The following is a 19,417-nucleotide window of genomic DNA, read 5'->3' on the forward strand; positions in this document are numbered from 1 at the left end:
CCCATCACCCAGATGCAACAACGTTAACATTTGCCACTCTTATTTTCACTATACCTCTGCCCACTCATTCTCCACTTGCACAAATCCTACCTGTACTGTTTTGACAAATGGGTGTGTCCACATAACCCACATGATGCAGACGATGTCCATCTCCCAAGAAAGATTATTGGATGTTTTAATGTTTACGTTCTTTCCCTATGTCTAACCGAAATCCTAGATCCATTCTCCAAAGCAATACAGAATGCCCATTCTCTATTTTTAATTATATTCCTTCAAAGATTTACAGATACAGTTGTGATCTGCTCTAAGTCTTCTCTTTTCCATTCTAAATACCCCAGTTCTTCCAACCATTTCTTTCTCTCTTTTTTTTTGGAAGACAAGAAATTGAAGAATGCATGCTTTCCTCCTGACCAGATCTCTTCCCAGCCCTGTCCACCTGGCGCCATAGCAATAGGAAGAGGTTTACCATAGGGGATCTTATCTCACCCACCTGTTCAAGTTTCTGCTTTGAAAAATGCTGGCTCACTGGGGTGGGGCCATACAGGTTTACTCAAATTATGCAATCTTTAAACAGCTGAGTTATGTGCAAATTCATCTTTTTCAAATAAAAGTAATTCAAGTATTATTTCTTTTATTCATTCTTTTATTTAATCATTCATTTAACAAGTTCTATTGAGTCCCTGTTCTAAGCCAGACTCTTTATAGAGTACTTTGAGTAAATGGATTTATTCATCCATTCAGTGTTTATTGATTTCTGCTAAGTTCCAAATTCCAAATAGTGGGAATAAGGTAGCAAAGCTGTGCTATGCCACCCAGACCCCCCCTTGCAGACTGAGGCATTCATTTCCCCAGCACCTGGGAGGATGGCAGCTGACAACTCTCCATTCTGGAAATTCCATCTCTGGGAATTGCCTTCAGGTAAAGAGAGGCAGTTCTCCCAAGGTTACTCCCCCTCCCCAGGGGCAGCCCAGATCCAGTGGGGTACGAGGATGGACACTTTATTTCAACTTGAGACAATTCTGAAAGACCAACCCAGCTCCAGAGCTCCCCATGGGATCTGCTGCCTCTGTTGCAATTGCATGGAAGTTCAACTTCTTGGGCTTCCTTCACTCCCTTACAGGCATGATCTATGGGTGTGGCTCCTGAGAACACTGTCCAATTATACCCCTGCATGCCAATCTCCAATCAGGTCTGTGAGATGTGAGCAGACATAGGAGAGGTGGGCATTAATCAAATGATCACACAAATACACAGGTGATCAGGGCTTGAAGAAAGAGATATAGTGCCATGAAAAAGGGTCCCTTCATCAGCCCTAACCCTAATTCAGAGAAGCCAATGAGATATGAAGTTCAAGTCAGAGTTAGCAGGTTATCTGGTGTGATGGGATGGAAATGAGTACAGGGTGCTATCAAAGCCCAGAGGAGGAAGCATAGTCAGGGAAGACTTTCTGGAGGAGGTGATGCCAGGCTGAGGCATGAAAGATGAGTAAGAGTTATCTCAGTGAAGGAGGAATCAGCATGTCCAAAAGCATAGATGTATGCATAGCATGTTGGAGAAAGGCAGAAGTGAACATAACTGTCTCGTGGGATGCTGAGAGGAGTCTATGAGGAGCTGTGTGGAGCCCGAGTCATGGGCAGCCTCATATGTTTGCCCAGCTAAGGAATTTGAAGCCATTGTAGGGTTGAAGCTGGGGAGTTTGCTTTCCAGAAAGCTCTTCCTGTCTGCTGTGTGAAGAGTGAATGTGGGAGGGAAGGAATGGTGGCTGTTAACCACTAAGAAATGAGTAGCCCCACCCTGGTACACAGCTGAAACTAAGGGAGCTGAGGGGAATAAATTAACTGGAGGAATATTTTGAAGGAAGAATTAATAAGACTTATCTATAGAAAACCGCTAACCTACCTCCACCACCCCCTACCACCACCCCAAATTCTCTGGCTTTGGGGAACAGTACTGCAGATGTCTGGCTGAATTTTGGGGATAAAGCAAAGACTCATGTTGTTAATCAGCACCACCACTGGGCTATCTTGGAGAGCCTCAAGCCATCCTTTCACCTAGCTAGTAATTGGCACTCAAGAGGTTTCACATACTGGCTTACAATTAGTCTAATTTATATACAGGCACATTGGAACATGTCCAGGGGCAAATCTTAGATTTTGTTTCATTGCTGAGAAATATTAGCACGTCGCCATTCATAGTGGAATGCACAGAGCCCAGGCTTCTTAATCTGCTAGACCAGGGCTGAGATCCTGGCTGTGTCCCTGACTTGCCGCATGGTGTTGGGCGAGTTGTTTAGCCTCTCATGGATTCCCTGTCTTCTACTTTAACAATAGGGGTAAGAGCAGGTTGCTGAGAAGTTCAAATGGATAATGTGCCTACAGCGCCTGGCACAGTGTCAGATGTGTAGCAGCCATTCAGACCCAATTATCCCTCTGGGGAGGATCTACAGCAATTATCAGCAACCCCCAAAAGCATGCACCAGACAAACAAATGTCTACCACCCTCACACCTGAGAAGAGCAGACAGTTGACAGGGCTGGAGACACAGCAAAGCTTATTAGAGCACTGACATTTGATCCTCCAAAGAGCTCCTCAGAACTCACAGAGTTGGCACATCTATCATTTCATTTGGTCTGCACGGCAGCTCTGTGAGGCAGGTGTGCCTAGCGCCACTTGTTAAGTGAGAAAGAGTTATGGAGCCAAAAGCCAGAAAGGCCTGGACTTCATCCCCATGTAACCCTGCCAGGTGTTACATCCCCATTCTTCTGATGAGGAGACAGAAGGTCAGAGAAAACAAGTAGCCAGCCCAAAGCCATGTGGCTCAGGACTGATAGAATGGGAGTTCACACTTGGATCTGTCCTACTCCATGTCACTATTCCATGATACCCCCGCAAGTAACTCACCTTCTCTGAACCTCAGTTTTCTCATCTGTAAATGGAACAACGCATCTATTTTGCAAGGCTGTTACGCAAACCGTTGTCATGTCACTTTTATCACATCATCTCTACTTCTATCTTCATCTAACTCTCTGGAGCAGGAGCTGAACTACGGTGAGGCAAGTGAGGTTCCCACTCTCAAGTTCGTCCTGGTGAAACCCTAGGTACTGCATTTTCCTCATCCAATATCAGTCCAGATCTAAAGATGGAAAAATGGGGCTGGGGATGGGAGAGGAGAATTCGAAGAGAGGGCAGGCTGTAGGGCATGCTGATGCACACAGGTCTACGGGTGCTGTGGGCTGGAACGAATACAGCCCAGGTGGACCTTGCTTTATGGATTTCATTGTTCCTAAAGAGTTGCATTCTGTAAAATGATGTTCATGAATCAATGATGAACTTATAGCTGCTTTATCTCCTTGATGATCCTCAGCTGTTTTATCTCCATTTCTACCCTGACAGCTCAAAAACTACTGGAGAATAGTGTCCATGTCTTATGCATCTTTGTATTCCCAGGAACTAACACAGTATTTGACATGTAATAGTTGGCCATTCAATGTTGAATGAACTAAAGAATGTTTTGTCTTTCATTTTAAAAGCCCCTGATCATCTTAGGTCCTTTGATAATTAGATTACAAGTCAAGGAATTATGACACAGTAAAAACTGCACTGGACTAAGAGTCTAGTCTACCAACATGAGACCGTGAGGCAAGGGCATGCTCAGTAAATATCAGCCCTGCTTACACGCTTGATAAATGGCAGAATCAAGATTGATTCCAAAACCTATGCTTTCCCCAATCATAGTGCAGGGGCCAACCTGAAACAATATGTTTTTAAGTATGCAAGGTTCTGCCTCTGTCCCACCCAGACTCCCTTCTACCCAAATTCCCCAAGTTGTACCCCATATCTTGCCCTGCAGCATCTGTCCAAGCTTTCCCCCACTTTCAGACATCGTCCCTTCCAACAGAAATACTGGTGCCACCAGCAGGACTTACATTCCTCTGGCACAAGGACGGCAAATAGGGTTTGTCTCACTTGCCAACACCAGTAGACTCGTAGTGGCAGCCAGGATAGCTGAGCTGATAAAGACCATGAGACCCAGAGGAAAAGAGGGGGTGTTCAACCAGTGATGTCTGCCATGGGCCCCAGAAGGGTGTGGCATCATTTATGCCATGTATCTGTCACCCAGACCTACCTCCACGTGTCAGGAAAGAGATCTGATTAAACTACAGAAAACCTTCTGCATTTATGGATCTGGGAGGTCTTGAACACTCATAGTAGGCGTTGTCTTCATATACGTATATATTTTTATTAGAGAAATTTCAGGTTTGCAGAAAAATCATGTAGAAAACACAGAATTCCCATATCCCATTACTAACATTTTGCATTAGCGTCGCACTTTTGTTACAATCAATGAGCGAATATTATTATAATTGTTCTATTAAGTATAGCCCATAGTTTACATTAGCGTTCACTGTGTTGTAAAGTCCTATAGTTGGTATTTTTTTTTTAATTTTGTTCTAGGAACACATATGCGATCTATAATTTCTCCTTTTGATTACATCAGACATATAATTCAGTGGTGTTAATTGCATTCACAAGGCTGTGCTACCATCGCTACCATCTTTCCATGGCCCCAGACAGAAATTCTGTACCAATTCAGCATTAATTCCCCATTCCCTACCCACAGCCCAGCTCCTGGTAATCCGTATTCTAATTTCTACTTTGAATTTGCTTATCCTAATTATTCCATATCAGTGAGCTCAGACAATATTTATCCTTTTGTGTCTGGCTGATTTCACTCGACATGATGTCTTCCAGGCTCATTCATCAACCTCTCTAAGATCAGCCACGGGAAAGAACCAGAAGACAGTGATATTCTCTGAGCAGTTCCCTGGAAAAGTGACTCTATGTTTTAAATGAGAGAATATGAAATGAGTGAGGGTGTGGTATGAGTATTTCAGTAGCGTGCGGGTAGCTACCTACCTGACCTTTCTTTGATCGGCTTTGGAATCAGCCTGCCTTATTGTTTCCTGCCCTGGCATGAATTGGAACATCTGCTTTTTTTCTCTGTAAACATCATAAACAATCATTTGGTTTTCACTGATGCATTGCTTTCAATGCAGCCCTGTAGAATAGTATGAAATTACCCAGGAACACGATAGAGCACACTTCTGAGCCCCATTCCCCTCCCCCACCCCACACCTGAAAAAAAAAGAGGGAGAGTCCCAGCAGGTGTGTAATGAGGCAGGTGCAAGTAGTGACAATTGTCTTATCCCAGGAGTGGCCAGCCAGGTATAAAGCACACTCATAGGGGGAGAGTTAAGCCCAACTCTGGGCTTCCGCCCTCCTTGAAGGCAGGGAACCCCTCTGGGTCTTGCCCTCTCCTCCCCCTTACAGCTAAGAGTGAGCTCTTCACGGTTAGCTCCAGCCCACCAGAAATGTGCCCTTTTTCACTTAACACACTTGTCTTGGCCCTGTGTTCCTAGGTTTGGTTATGATCTGTGGGCAGTAGGCAGATCAGAAAGCCGAGCCTGGGGAAGGCTTAGAGGCTGACACGAGCTTCCTTGTATGAACAGACTGCCTTTCAGTCACTGCATCTTTGGCTTAATAACCATCTAACAGCTAAGATCTAAGCTCCACTGTCCATTGTGGCACAGTGCTTGGCCCACGGTAGAGGTTAAGCCAGGATATCTGACTCCAAAGTCTGCACTCTTCCACAAGCCCCACCTACCTCTTAGCAGAGCCCATAGTGGCTCCAAGGACCCTGGGAGCATTAGGTTCTGGAAATGGAGGAGAGCTGGAATGCTGGCACCATGGGCCCTGCTAAGAGTCAGTCTACAAAATCCTGCTAAGACCGGGAGCCCGTCCACCTCTCTCTCAACCTGCCAAAAACCACGGTGTCACCACCACTGTCCCTCGGGAACACTGCCACAGCTCCTGCCCACCATCACTGTCCTCCAGGCAGCTTCCTTCTATGCACACCCACAGTGGACCTGGCTCTACCCAGCAGCTAATCTCCAGGCTGCCCTCCCCTCTCCACTCACTGGTTGGTTTCTAAAGGACTGATTCGTCTCTGGGTCCCCAGCACGTGGTGCAGTGCCTGGAATACAAAAGGTGTTCTATAGTGTTCGCTAAGTGAATGAATGAATGCACCACAAACCTGGTCCCAGTTGGAACAAAATCTCCAATTCAATTTCTGCAGCCAAATAATGTCGCTTTTTCCAGGCCTCCTGCAGAGCTCGTACATGATCCAAACCGCAAACGGGATCCCTCCCTGCCTGGGTTGAGGATGTATTTTTTTTTTCTACTAAGGGCTTTCAGACCCACTTTTTGATCTTTACAACTCTTTTGGAAGGTACTCTTAACAGTATTTCCAAGATAAAGGAAAGGGATCAATGCCCAAGAGATGAAATGACTTCCCCAAATCAGTGGCACAGCCAGCATAGGAAATCAGCTCTGCCTGATGCCCAAATAAATCCATGCTTTACTTTTTACCTTCACGCACACCTTCCATTAAGTGCCTGCCATGCACTGGGGCAGCCCCTGTGAATCCAGGGGTGAAAATGGCCCAGCCCCTCCCCTCCACAGCAAAGGACCTCAGAAGAAAGAGCAGCCAAGTCGTCATTGTGTCCCATTTGAAATGTCCTTCTAGCCCGGACTCCCACAGACCTACCTCCTCCCCGACCAGCTGCGCTGCCGTCCAACTTGAAAGGCCTTGGCTCCTCACCCCCCACTTCGCAACCCCAAATCAGGCCCAATTTGGGACTCTCAGACGCTTGTCAGTGGGCATGCAGCAGCGGAGGTCTGGCATCCCGCACAACTTCCCAGGTAAACGACTGGAGAGCCTTCAAGTTGCCCTTTGGGCTCTGTGAGTTGTCCACCAAGAGAACATTTGCTCACAAAATATTTGAATTGAAGGAGAAAACTCAGAGTCACCCATTGCTCCCCTCAGTGCTGTTTTCCCAGCCGACAGATTTGCAGTCACTTGATGCTCTTTTCTTCTCTGTGGTGCTAACACAGCTCTTGCTGCAGGGTCTGAAGTTCTCTGGACAGTTGCCCAGCAAAAAAAAGGGCCCTGCTGCGCTGTGGGCTTGGAGGGAAGAGACAAGTGGGAGCCTTAGTGAAACCAGCACAGGAAATGTCACATCCCAGCAGATAGGGGGTATGGAGTGGGGTGGGGACAGGAGTGAGCACATTACCATGTCTTACATTTAAATCATGCTAAGCATTATTTTTACAATCCAGACATATAAAGGGGAAAGTCAGGCAAATTGCTTTCCAGCTACAGGACCTTGAACAGGCTATTTTCGGCCTTACAGAGCCTCAGTTTCCTCACTGGGGAGAATACCACCCCCATCAAAGGGTTTTGTATATATGTTAACAATAATAAACATTTAAGAAATAAAAATAATAAAGGTAGGGAGTGAGTAAAGCAACTTGCACATTGCTTTACTCATTTGTGGGAAAAAGCACAGTTGGGTAGCAATGCCGGAAACAGGGCCTGTGGCGGGATCAAATAAATGTGCAAGCAAATTTTTTAAGATACTGTCCTTGCCTTCAAAGAACTAACCACCTAAGGCTGCTTCCTTACCCACACATTCCTACGGCTGTATTTAATTTTCAAACACGTTAATTGCAACTTCAGAAAACAAAAGGCAGATTCATTTCGTCTGCTGGCAGCCCAGGAACCCATTTGACAGACTTTCGCACTTTTCAATTGTGTGAAATGTGTTTGAGGCATTTGAGAGAGAAAAGCAAAACAAACAAAACTGAATAGTTGCCTTTAACATGCAGGTTATTTTGTAAAAACAAAAAACAACAGGCTAATGAGACATTTCAGTAGCTTATTGAGAGGAAAGCCGAATTAACTCAGGGGGGAAAAAAAAAGGCTGAATTTTAAAGGCATTTTGGAGCAGTGCAATTTCATTTCCTTCAAGTGGAATAAGCAAGAGGAGACAAGAAACCGGCTCCCTAGGAGAAGCCCTAAAGGTCAGGATTAATAAATGGGTTAGAAGGTTTGAAGCTTGCAGGCCCCATCGTGTGTGGGTGAGTGGATATTTCGACAGTCCTTAAGGGGACTTATACATAAATTATTTTCTTAAGTAGGTACCTTATAGAGAAATGTTGTTTGCACTATTAATTGGATCCGAAACTGTGTCTTCGTGAATATCAGCTGTCCCTAACCTTTCCAAACAAGGGCTCTGCTTTGCTTTCCTGGACTCTGAAAAGACACGGAACCCCAACAGGGTACACTGGGCACTTATGATGGCACCTTGGCCAGGAGAATTTGCTCCTCTCACCCTTGTCTCTGGCTGTAATACCCCAGGAAGGGCATCCCTGCCATTATCTCCAGCCCATGACACATACAAAGAGAAGGCTCTAGAGGAAAAACGCAGGCCCAAGCCTCCAAGCCCTGGTCAGATCCCAGCTCTGCCCCCAAACTCAACTGTGTGGCCTGGGGCAGATCACTTCACTACTCTGGGCCTCAGACTCCCTGAGTGCAAAATGAGAAGCATAGACAAGAAGACTTTTGGTATCTGGCACTTTTCTAGGATCCCTCTGCCTCTGAGATGTACCTGTCCCTCTTCCAGGTTGTAAGGCCCTAAAGTCAGCAAAAACTGGTGGGAACAGAGCAGCTATTGGGAGAGGGGTATAGGGGTGAACTGTGGTTATGGGGGGCAGAGGGCATAGAGCACTGGCTTCAGAATTAGGCAAAGATGGGTTTTCACCCTGCCTTCTCCACTTATCAGCTCTGCCACCAGGCTCAGCCTCTCTGGGCCTCAGTCCCTATTTGCAAAATGGGGATAAAAATACCAACCTCACAGGCCTGTTGCACAAACCAGTGACAGCAGATCTGAAGTGACCGCATGCCAGGAAGGCCTTCACACTCTGTGACTCCACAAAAAGGGCTACTGGAAGGTTTAGACTCTCTCCCCATCGATACATCCAGGTTTCTTTGATTTAGAAATGTGCCAACCTCAGATTGGTGATGTCTGTTATACCTGGTTACAATTCAGTTCTTGGAATTCACATGTAAATTTTCAAAGTGGTTTGCCTGCATCAAAGCTGCCTTTCTCCATGGCCCCAGTGATCTCACTGGCTGCCCTGTGCTTCTAGCAACAGGCTTAACATCACAAGGGAATAAGTAAGCAGTGGCAGATGGCTATTTTGTTTTTTCTCTAATTACTTGAAGATGAGCTTGGTATTGTGTGGACATAAGCAGATGGGATAGGAGCCCCCAACCCCCCATTCTTCGATTCATCTCTTATCCCCCTCTCTGTGACCCAAATATATTCTCTCGCTTCTAATGAAAAGGAGAGATATAGTACCTTTCTGCTAATATGGATTCATAACTAATAATAAAGTTGTCTATTATGTATTCTTCCAAACAAATCCACTTGCCATCTCTCCTTTGTTCCCTACAATCATATGGCAAGCTCATCTTCCCATTGTGCAGATGGGGAAACTAGACTTGGAACAGGAAATGGCTGGTTCAAGGACACAGACTTGATGACTTATGAGCTGCCTGGATCCCATCAGGTTTAGCTGGTGCCACTGATCTTCCTTTCACCTTCCTTGGTGGTGGAATATTCCCATGAGCCCCAGCTCTGCCATCTCTAGGCTCTGTGCCTTCAGCAGCCTCAGTTTCCTCCAGTGTAAAAGGGGGACAGTGATCAGAAGATGCCTCCCCAGCAGGGTGGTTGGGACCATAACTAGGACGACCCAGAGGAGAACCTCAAGGATTGTTAGTTTCCTCCTGTCCCTCTCCCTTGGGTCGTTAAGAACATATGTGGACACAGGCTCTAATCTGTAGTCCACTGTGCAAACGCTAGCGATGAAGACTGAGAATCCTGAGCCCCATTTTATCTCAGGAATCCCCTCTCTCCTACAGCCAGTGACAAACCAGTGACAGCAGATCTGAAGTGACGGCATGCCAGGAAGGGTTTCCTAGTCCGTGACTTCACAAAAAGGGCTACTGGAAGGTTTAGACTCTCTCCCCATTTTTAGTCCCATTTTGCAAACACAGGTTTGAAATGTATACCTTTAAGTCTAACAAACCAACCCAACTAAATACAATTCTAGACACTAAGCAACCCTGCAGATCCAGCCCTCCTACCCCATCTGCCATGGGGCTGTCAGGAAAGCAGAGAAATGCCTGGGAAAATGGCAAGTCTGAAGAAGCAGAGAGCTTGGCCTGACAGCCAGGACTTAAATAAATTGTATTTTCTGCTGGGGGCGATAAGGCGTACATTTGAAGCGTGTGTTGCACTTACGTGTTATTATGCCCTGAAATGGAGAAGCAGAGCCGCATCTTGACCCAAATTTGTAGCAAAATTGCATTGTGTCTAAACAGTTCTCAAGCCTTTTACATTGAGCAGAGAATAATCTCAGAAGAACCAGGCAGGGGCAGCGGGCTCAGCAGCCCAGGGAGGAGGCTCACACAGCCACAGAGCCAGCTTGTGCTTTGCTTTCTCTGAACCCCTTCTGCCCTCCACGAAGGAAAACTGTCCCCAGTCATCTTAGTTCCTAAAAGGATTATTTCCTCTAATACCTTCATGAAGAAGTGAGCAAAAATGCTTGGGCACAATTAAGTGGAAAGCTGAGAAGGCCATAACAGAGGCAGGGAAGGAAAGCCAGACAAAGTGTCCACACGAGCTCCGGCCAGAACGAGGCATGGCTAACAGCATACACCACGGGTATTAGAGTGACACAGGGATGCCTCCCAGAGGTGGGCAAGGGGAGTTGGGGCAGCAGCACCTTGAACCCATTCATTCATCCGTTCATTCATTTGACCAATAGACAGAGTCCTGGACTTTATGAAGCTTGCAGCCTGGTGGAGGACATGTTCAACAATAATCACATAAATCAACATATAGTTACAGTCTTTGGTACACCCTATAAAGGAAAAATAGAGAAGGGTGTGAGGTTGGAAAACAAGAAGCCCTGATTCTGATGGAGGCTGGGAAGCAGGGTAGGAATGGAAATTAAAAGGGCTCTCTCAGGAAGTAACATTTAAGCTGAGGCCTGAAGGATGATCGGGAGTTGGCCAGGCAAAGGATGTGGGGAGAACATGCCAGGCAGAAGAAATGACATGCAGAAAGGCCCTGCACATTTGAAGCAGTTGAGGGAGTGGGGGGAGAGGGAGAGAGAGAGAGAGAGAGAGAGAGAGAGAGAGAGGGAATGCAGACTGCAAGGCCTGGCTGAGGATTTGGGACTTTATCCCAAATGCAACAGGAAGCCGCAGAAGAGTTTTAGGGCTTCTCCAGGTGGTTTTGATTTGCTAAAGAATTTGGGCATCCCAGATTGTCGCGTGGCCGTCTCTCAGACATGGCTGCAGCCTCCCTGATGCTCCTGCCTCTATGGTTACCCCACACCAGACCAAAGCCCTACCTGTGTCAGCTCACATCTGGCAGATCTATGAACTGCCCCTGGGAGGAAAGGTCAGGAAAGATCATTCTGGTATTTGAGGACACCAGCAGATAACACCCCCTGGGCCCAGGATGAGAACCAGGCCTGCCAGGATGGAGAACCAGTAGTCTGTATTCACCCCCACTGTAAAGGCTGTCCTTCTTCCTCCTCTCTAGGGAAATAATCCTTCAGTTGAGGAAGCTTCCAGGCCATCTTGCTGCCCAGCATAGAGCAGTAGACATCAATGGTCAATGAAGCTAGAAGGGGCCTCAGCAATCCTCTAGTTCCTCCATCTAATCTTGAAAGTGGGGAAACTGAGGAAGGCTGGTACAAAGGAAGGACGACAGGCTGATCTAGGAGTCAGCCTCCCAGGTCAATACTTCCTTGTCGCATAACCTAGAGCAAGTCACTTGCCTTCTCCCAGATCTCCTTTCCTTTAACTGTAAAGTAATCTGGGCGGGGGAGGTGATCTCTAAAACCCTTTTCATCATCCTTGGGAGCTCAGGGATCTGAGCGCCGTTATCAGTGCACACAGTATGTGTGTGGCAGGCCTAGAACCACTCTACACTCCAACAATAGAGGCCACATTCTAACCCCAACCCCGTGGTCCAAAGCTCAAGGACCAAACAGGGAGTTGGGATTTGTGATAATCCCGTGTGTAGCTGAAATTCACTTTTGTTTACACATCTCCTCATTTTAGATCAACAAATTTATTTGTTTTTTAAAACAAATTAATATCATCAACAAGTTTGGAGGCAGAGAGGATACGGCAGGTCTACAAGGGAAAGCTCAATTGGAGCACCCCAGAAGTTACCCCAGATATGTTCAACTCCTTGCGGTAGACATACTGACTATAAAACGTTCTTATCTGTTCACTACAGTGGGCCCCCAAGAGCATCTCTCCCAGGCACAAGCTCATCAACCGAGTTCAGTTGCTATATGCAATAGTGATGATAAAATTCAGTTCTTGGAAAACTAGTGTTTGCTTTTGACTTTCCATTAATTCCAGCTATCTTCCTCCACTGTGAAGCTGAGAGAGTAAGGCTTGCTCCCCTGAAACTGCATCTGGCCCGGGAGTCAGAGTGGTTTTGAGTAGTAGAGGAAAACATGGAATCCATTTGATGTTTTCCTGGCCTTTTCAACAGATCCTGAAGGCCAAGACAGTAGGGCTATGTGCCTTTACAATCCCCATAATCCTTGCACATAGTCAGAGACAAGGAATATGAATTGATTAGAAAAACAAGACAGAGAGAAAGTGTATGCAGCTGTATGAAGCATCCCAATGACAACACCTCCAACAAATGTTGCTCCTTCCAAGCCTGCACACCCAGAAAAAGCACAGGTGTTAGAATCAGACAGACATGGATTAGAATCCCAGCTCCTCTACTTATTTGTTGTGTGGTTTTAGGCAAGTCACACAACCACTCTGGGCCTTGGTTTTCTCATCTGAAAATGGGAGCCACAAAACCCACCCATGTCACTGCTGAAGGCATTAAATGAGATAAGAGGCATGTGTCTAGCACCATGTCTGGCACATGGTAGAGGTACCTCTCCCTTCCTTCCATCTGGTCACTGAGACCTGCACAAGAAAGTCAGCCTTCAGTGTCCAGGCCTGCTACTGAGCTGCCCTGGCACTGTAGGATGGGTAGCAGTGAGCCTCCCTGCACCCCGCAGGATGGGACAATGCAGTTGAGCACTGTCAGGGATGTGGCCCAGGCCCAAGCCTTGGTGGCTACAGGAACCCAACACACTTGGCCTGGCTCTCATCCAACCAATTCTGTCTGATATAATTTGGCATAAGCTCAAGATTCCAGAGCAGTTATGTAATTGTAATAACCCACAGCACTTGTATAAAGCTTTTAGAATTTTTCAAAGCACTTTTGAAAGTATTACCTCATTGATCCTCTCAATAACCTTGAACTGTAGTTAAGGCTAGAAGTGGGACTAGAACCCCATTTTATAGATGAGGAAATTGAGGCTTGGAGAGTTTATTTGGTTCACCCAATGTCACACAACTAATAAGTGTTAACACCGACACTTGGACTCAGTGGCTCAGCAGGCAGAGTTCTCATCTGCCATTTTGGAGACCTGGGTTCGATTCCCAGTGCCTGCCCATGTTAAAAAAAAAAAAGTGTATTGAGCACCTATCCTGTACCAGGTAAGGTACTAAGTGCTGGGATTCAGAAGTGAAAAGTAGAATCAAGTTCAGGAGAGATGCAAGACCAACCATTCAGTGCCATGTGACAGGTGAAGGAACATGGAAAAGGGAGGAGGTGGTAACCCAACTTGGTCGGGCCTCAGACCGGTTTCCTTGGGGGAGGAAATGCATCAGTCGATGTCAGCAAACAGCTAGAGGTTGCCCAGCAGAGAAAGGAATGAGAAGAGTCACAGATGGCAGAAAGCACAAGTAGAAAGCCACAAGTGTGTGAACCAGCAGGGCACATCCGAAATGCTGCAAGTTGTTTTGTCTGACTCCACTCATTCATTCATTAAACAAGCATTTTCCCAGCACCCCCTGGCGCCATGCACTGTGCTAAACAATGGCTGGGTACTCAGTGAATAAGCAGATGTAGTCCCTGAGCCCATGGAGTTTCCCTTCTAGTGGATTCCTGTGGACTCCGATAGGAAGCGGCAGGAGAGAAAGCAGGAGGAGTAGACAGAGGGTATCATGACACATAGGCATCGAGGTCTAGACTATAGCCCAAAAGATTTTAAGCATATGACAGATTTTAAGTCATAATCAGAAAGAGTAAGCTGTGGTTAGCTGAGAGGATAGACTGCAGCAGGTTGTCTGGAATCAAGAAGTCCAGCCAGGAAAGTACAACAACCCAGGCAAGAAATGATTGGGTCCTAAACGATGGCGGCATAGACAAGAAAAGGCAAAATCCAATGAATATCCAGACAGTGCTGGCAGGCCTTGATGTTTGATTGTACGTAGCGGATGAAGGAGAGGAAGAGTCCCCAGTGACTTTAAGGGCTCCTGCTTGAGCACCTTGGCAGATGGCAATGCTATTCCGTGAGGCAGGTGGGAAGGATGGTTGTCCAATGGGCCAGGGAAGTGTAGGAGGGTGATTGGCTCCCTTTAGAGAATGCTGAGTGTTAGGGAACCGTGGGGCACCCTGAGGGTATGCTCACCGGGCACCGTGGGCTGGAAGTGGATCTAGAGCCCTGGAGAAAGCTCAAGGCTGGAGGAATGGATCAGAGGACCAGGAGTTTACAGATGGCATTTAACAATTTAATCATAAGAGACCAAGGCCCATCACAACAAAACCCAAAGAGAGTCCAGATTGTTTTGTTTTGTTTTTTTAATACCAGAATCCACTTGGTATAAATCAGGCCATCAGCCATGGCAAGGGACCAGTGGTCCCCAAAAGGGGGTGACTGTGACCAGTGTGGGAACTCTGGCCGACACTGTGTTGGACGTCCAGTATCTCATCAATCTCTGCAACCCAGTCTGAAGTTACCCATGTGCTTCTCTCTTTCTCTTTTCTCCTTCAGGTGTTTACAAAATATGGGAAGTGTTACATGTTTAACTCAGGCGAGGATGGCAAACCTCTGCTCACCACGGTCAAGGGGGGGACAGGCAACGGGCTGGAGATCATGCTGGACATTCAGCAAGATGAGTACCTGCCCATCTGGGGAGAGACAGGTGAGCTGGGCACAGGGACCAGGGGCACTGGGCAACGCGGAGGGCTGCAGCACCAATGCCCGAAGACTTTGGTTGGCCCAGGTGGGCTTTCTTTGCCCACCCTGCGAAGGATGGGCTTTTCTAATGAGGGGCTGGTGACGTGCTGGTAAATTGTAATGGGGCCCCCGCATGGGCTGTGACGCCTTGGGGTTCCTTCGATTTCACCAGGTGGGAGAGGGCAGCAGATGGGAATACTGGGGGGGGGGGGGGGGGGGGTGTCCAGGAGGCTTTGGGGAAGATACAGATTAACAGATACAATTGGGCAGGTGGGTGGCTTGATTTCAGGAGAAGAGGAAGGGATGAGCCAGCTCCTTTCTCTCCCAGCCATCTTGAATGCCCCAACCTAGCTGGGATGGCTCGGCTGAAGGAAAGCAGGGTCCCACCTACTTCAGACAGTGGAGGGAGTGTTGGAAAACTAAAGTCCACGTATTCAGGAGCCTGGCACAAGCCTGTGTGAGTTCCTGGGGGACCAGGTGTATAAGCTCTGAAACTTATTTCATGAATTCATTTATTCATGTATTTGGTGAAAGCAAACTATTCACTAAGTATGCTTATTACCTCGGGCATCGTGGGGTGGGAAGTGTCAAGAGATGAACCTGGGAGGGGCCAGAAGAGGAGGAAGAGGAGGAGGAGTGAGAGAAGATGCCAGTGGGAGGGAGACCTGGGGCACTCAGGTTGGAAATGAAGAGGGGCGGAGGCCAAGCAGCCAGCCCCTGTCCCTCTGGCGACAGGATGCAGCCCCCAGCTCTAGCTGTCCCCACCCCGAGATTACTGGAGCCAGTTCCCCAGATTCTGAGGAGTGGCCCTGAGACAGCGAGGACCCAGGGACGAATGACTGCAAACTCCGAACCTTCTCCCCTCTCCCACTCCAGCCCCCCCCCGCCGCCGCCCCCCGCGCGCGTGGCCACTCACCTTGTAGTTAGCCCGCCCGCTGCCTGGACGGAAGCATGAGACGGCTGCCACGCACGTCACCGCAGTGGCGACTTTGGGCAGTACGTTTGTGACCGAGCAAAGGACTTGACTCAAGCTTCACCTGGACCCTGAGTTGTCCCAATTCAGGACAAATCCGCAATGGAAATTAAGGACCTCCTGTGTGCCTAACACCGAGGCCAGGGATGCTGAAGGCAGGAGACGAAGCCCCTGCCTTCCAGGACTTGTTATCTCACTAGGAGAAAGACTTGCACACAGAATCCCTAAGAAAATTCCAGTCTCATCCCGGCCGGGAGCCTGAGCCATCTTTTGGTGCTAGACCAGCTAAAAGGTTTCCTTTGAAGCTGAGTGATGGGGAAGCAGTTGCATGGAGGAGCAAGGGTTTAAAGCAGGGGGCAGGGGCAGGTGAAACTGGTTATTTCCTATCATCAGGGCTGACCCATAGAACGTTCTGCCATGATGGAAATGTTCTCTATCTGCACTGCCTAATATATTAACCACTGTCCATGTGTAGCTATTGAGTGCTTGAACTGTGGATGGTAAAAATAAGGGACAGAGTTGTGAATATAATTTAATGTGATTAATTTGAAGTTAAATAGTCACAGGTGGCTAACGGCTAGTGGCCACAACTGCTTCAGATTGCACTCAAGGCTTCTTGGAAGTTTGACTCTGCAGCCATCCTAGCACATTCCTCTCACCCTCCAAAGGGATTGAGATTGTTCTCACTTTTGGCCTTCCCCTTCACATGTCGCATCACCCTCACCCCACCCTGAGTGGCAGGCAGGGCTTCTTATGCCCATTTGGTAGGGAAGGAGGCCGAGGGATGGTGACCTCCCCACCCACCCAGCCTGGGCCCCCCGATTTTTCCATCAGGGCTTCCTCCACGCTACGTTCCTCCCACTGAAAGTCCCTGAGCCATGAGCTGCCTCTTGGAGACTCTGGCAGCTCAAAGCTGCTCGTTCCTAGAGGACAAGCCCTATGGATGAGGGTGAGGGCCACACACCTGCTGAAGGAGAAAAGGTGGCTCAGGCAGGCGAAGAACGCTCGGCAGTGAGGCAGCACAACTTCATCTTGTTCTGCACCATTGTTCCTGAGGGCTGGGCACAGACAGGCCTGCTCCTGCCATGGGCGCTGGGTGGGAGGCAGCCTTCCTGACTGCTCAGCCACGTGGTCCCCCAGGCACCGTCCTTTCCTACAGACTCACACGGGAAGGAGGCCACTGCCACCAGGGACCTGCCGCCCTGCTTCCTTGGCATTCCCACCCCCCAGTTCCCTGGAGGAAGAAGCTCAGGCCCATATTTGAGACACAAGGCTGATGATGGAGAAGAAAAGAAAAAAATAGATAGTTGTTGAGGAAGTGGCCACAAACAATGGAGTTCAGGGACACTATATTAGGGAGGGGAAATTACCATCACAGGGTCAGACCGACTGTTCTAGTTTGCTAACTACCAGAATACAACACACCAGAGACGGATTGGCTTTTAATAAAAGGGGATTTATTTCATTAGTTCTTCAGAGGAAAGGCAGCTAACTTTCAACTGAAGTTCTTTCTTACGCGGGAAGGCACAGGGTGATTTCTACTGGCCTTCTCTCCAGACCTCTGGGTTCCAACAGCTTTCCCCAGGGTGATTTCTTTCTGCAAATCCAAATGCCTGGGCTGAGCTGCAAGTGCTGAGATGAGGTATGCTGAGCTGCTTGGACTGTACTAGTTTGTGCTCTCTCATTTAAGCACCAACCAATTAAATCAAACATCATTCATTGCAGCAGGCACGCCTCCTAGCCAACTGCAGATGTAATGAGCAACAAATGAGGTTCACGTACCATTGGCTCATGTCCACAGCAACAGAACTAGGTGCCTTCACCTGGCCATGTTGACAACTGAATCTAACCACCACACTGACAGACCAAAATCAGATCCAGCTCTTTCTTTACTAGCTGTGTGATTATGGACAAGTGAGTGAGCCTCAGTTTCTTCATCCATAAAATAGAAACAAACAAAACCCTAAGACCTTACAGTGGGTTTTTTAGTTCTTAGTGAAGAACTAAGACCTTACAGTGTTTTTTTAATTTTTACTTCTAAAGAAGTCAAATGAGAACTCTTCTGTAAACGTGCTCAGCCAACTGTAGACAGTGGAGAGAAGATAATGATGGCCAGAAGGAGGAGAGTCAAACTGCCCCCAAAGTAGAAGACATCCCAATACGTCAGCCCTGGGATGGGGTCCTGAAGCACATCAAAATCTCGAGGTCCCATTCTGCTCAAAGCTTCTTGCCTTGCCTCATGGGCAGCCTCATCTCTCAGACGTTTAAGGCTGCAGCACAGGAACCGCGCCTCTGGTACAAGGTTGACCACCCAGAGGACCACCTGGGGAGGTAACAGTTACCTGCGGCACCACCACCAGCCATACGGCCATGACGACTGAGTCAGAAACTTCACCTCGGGGTGGGCCTGCCCTATGGGCTCATGCTGAGGGAGTGGAGGGCACCTCTCTGCAAATCATCATCCCTTCTTTTTGGGTGACACCACTCCAAATCAGGCATGCCCTTGGCCAAACCTCTCTGTGCAAGGGGCAGCTTACACAGTGACAATTAGAGCCTGGTAACATGCCGTGCCAAGGAAGACCATTCCAGGCTCATGTGGAGCTAGAGAGTGTCCCTCAAAGTGGGTCCCACGGAACCTCAGGTGTTTGGACTAGCACATGGTCCATGAATAAAAAGGATCCTGGGTCAAAACCAAAAAAAATCTTGGAAACCCCATTAGACAAAGTTAAACACATTTGTTCATTGCAAGGATTCAACATGCTACCTAGTAAATCTCCAAGATAGGTATATTGCATGCAACATTTATTACCCAAATGTCTTTGACCATGGAAAACTTTTTTTGAAATTTTATTTTAATGGAAGAGCTAACAAAATATACTTTCAAAAAAGCTGTCCTAGCTTATAGAAGTACAGATTTCATAGCCAGCGTTTTTTAGAGGAGATTAAATTAAGGATTGGTGGGAGATTCTTAAGAAACGAAACTCTGCCTGGATGCCTCTGGGTAAATTCCAGGGAAAGAAATAGGCAGTTCAAAGGACCTGATCAAGCTGGAGGAATGAGAGGCTTCAGGGCTCCATCCCCCCCTGGAAGCTCTGAACAACCAGCAAGAGTTGGCAGAAACATCTTTCTAAATGCTCCAGGAAATAATGAAAGGACTGCAGTAGCAGAGCGGGCACTGAATCAAGAAAAAGGCCGGTTAAAGCAGTAGGACCCCACGGCGCCCTGGCTGGCCCCCCACCCTTCCCTCACCGCCTCGGTGTCCGGCACAGGTCCCAGGTCCCAGGTCCCAGGTCCCAGGCCTGGAGGCAGCAGAGTAATCCTCATGTACATCCTAGGAGCACATGTGTCGGGCCCAGTCTGGCCGGCGGTTGTCTGAGGGACTCAGTGTTCCCGTAACCGCCCTGCGTGCGGAGGGCAG

General features: G+C 47.8%; 1 protein-coding gene across 1 annotated transcript in view; it reads left to right on the top strand.

Moving 5' to 3' along the window:
- The window catches only part of LOC143687832 (acid-sensing ion channel 2-like), a 269,367-nt gene that overhangs the window by 155,583 nt on the left and 94,367 nt on the right, over window positions 1-19,417 (top strand). The window contains exon 2 of the mRNA XM_077165195.1: window positions 14,841-14,991. Within this exon, the coding sequence (XP_077021310.1) occupies window positions 14,841-14,991 (151 nt within the window). The remainder of the gene's footprint in view (window positions 1-14,840; window positions 14,992-19,417) is intronic.

This window comes from Tamandua tetradactyla, chromosome 6 (assembly GCF_023851605.1).
Source record: "Tamandua tetradactyla isolate mTamTet1 chromosome 6, mTamTet1.pri, whole genome shotgun sequence".
NCBI classification, from domain to species: Eukaryota; Metazoa; Chordata; class Mammalia; order Pilosa; family Myrmecophagidae; genus Tamandua; species Tamandua tetradactyla.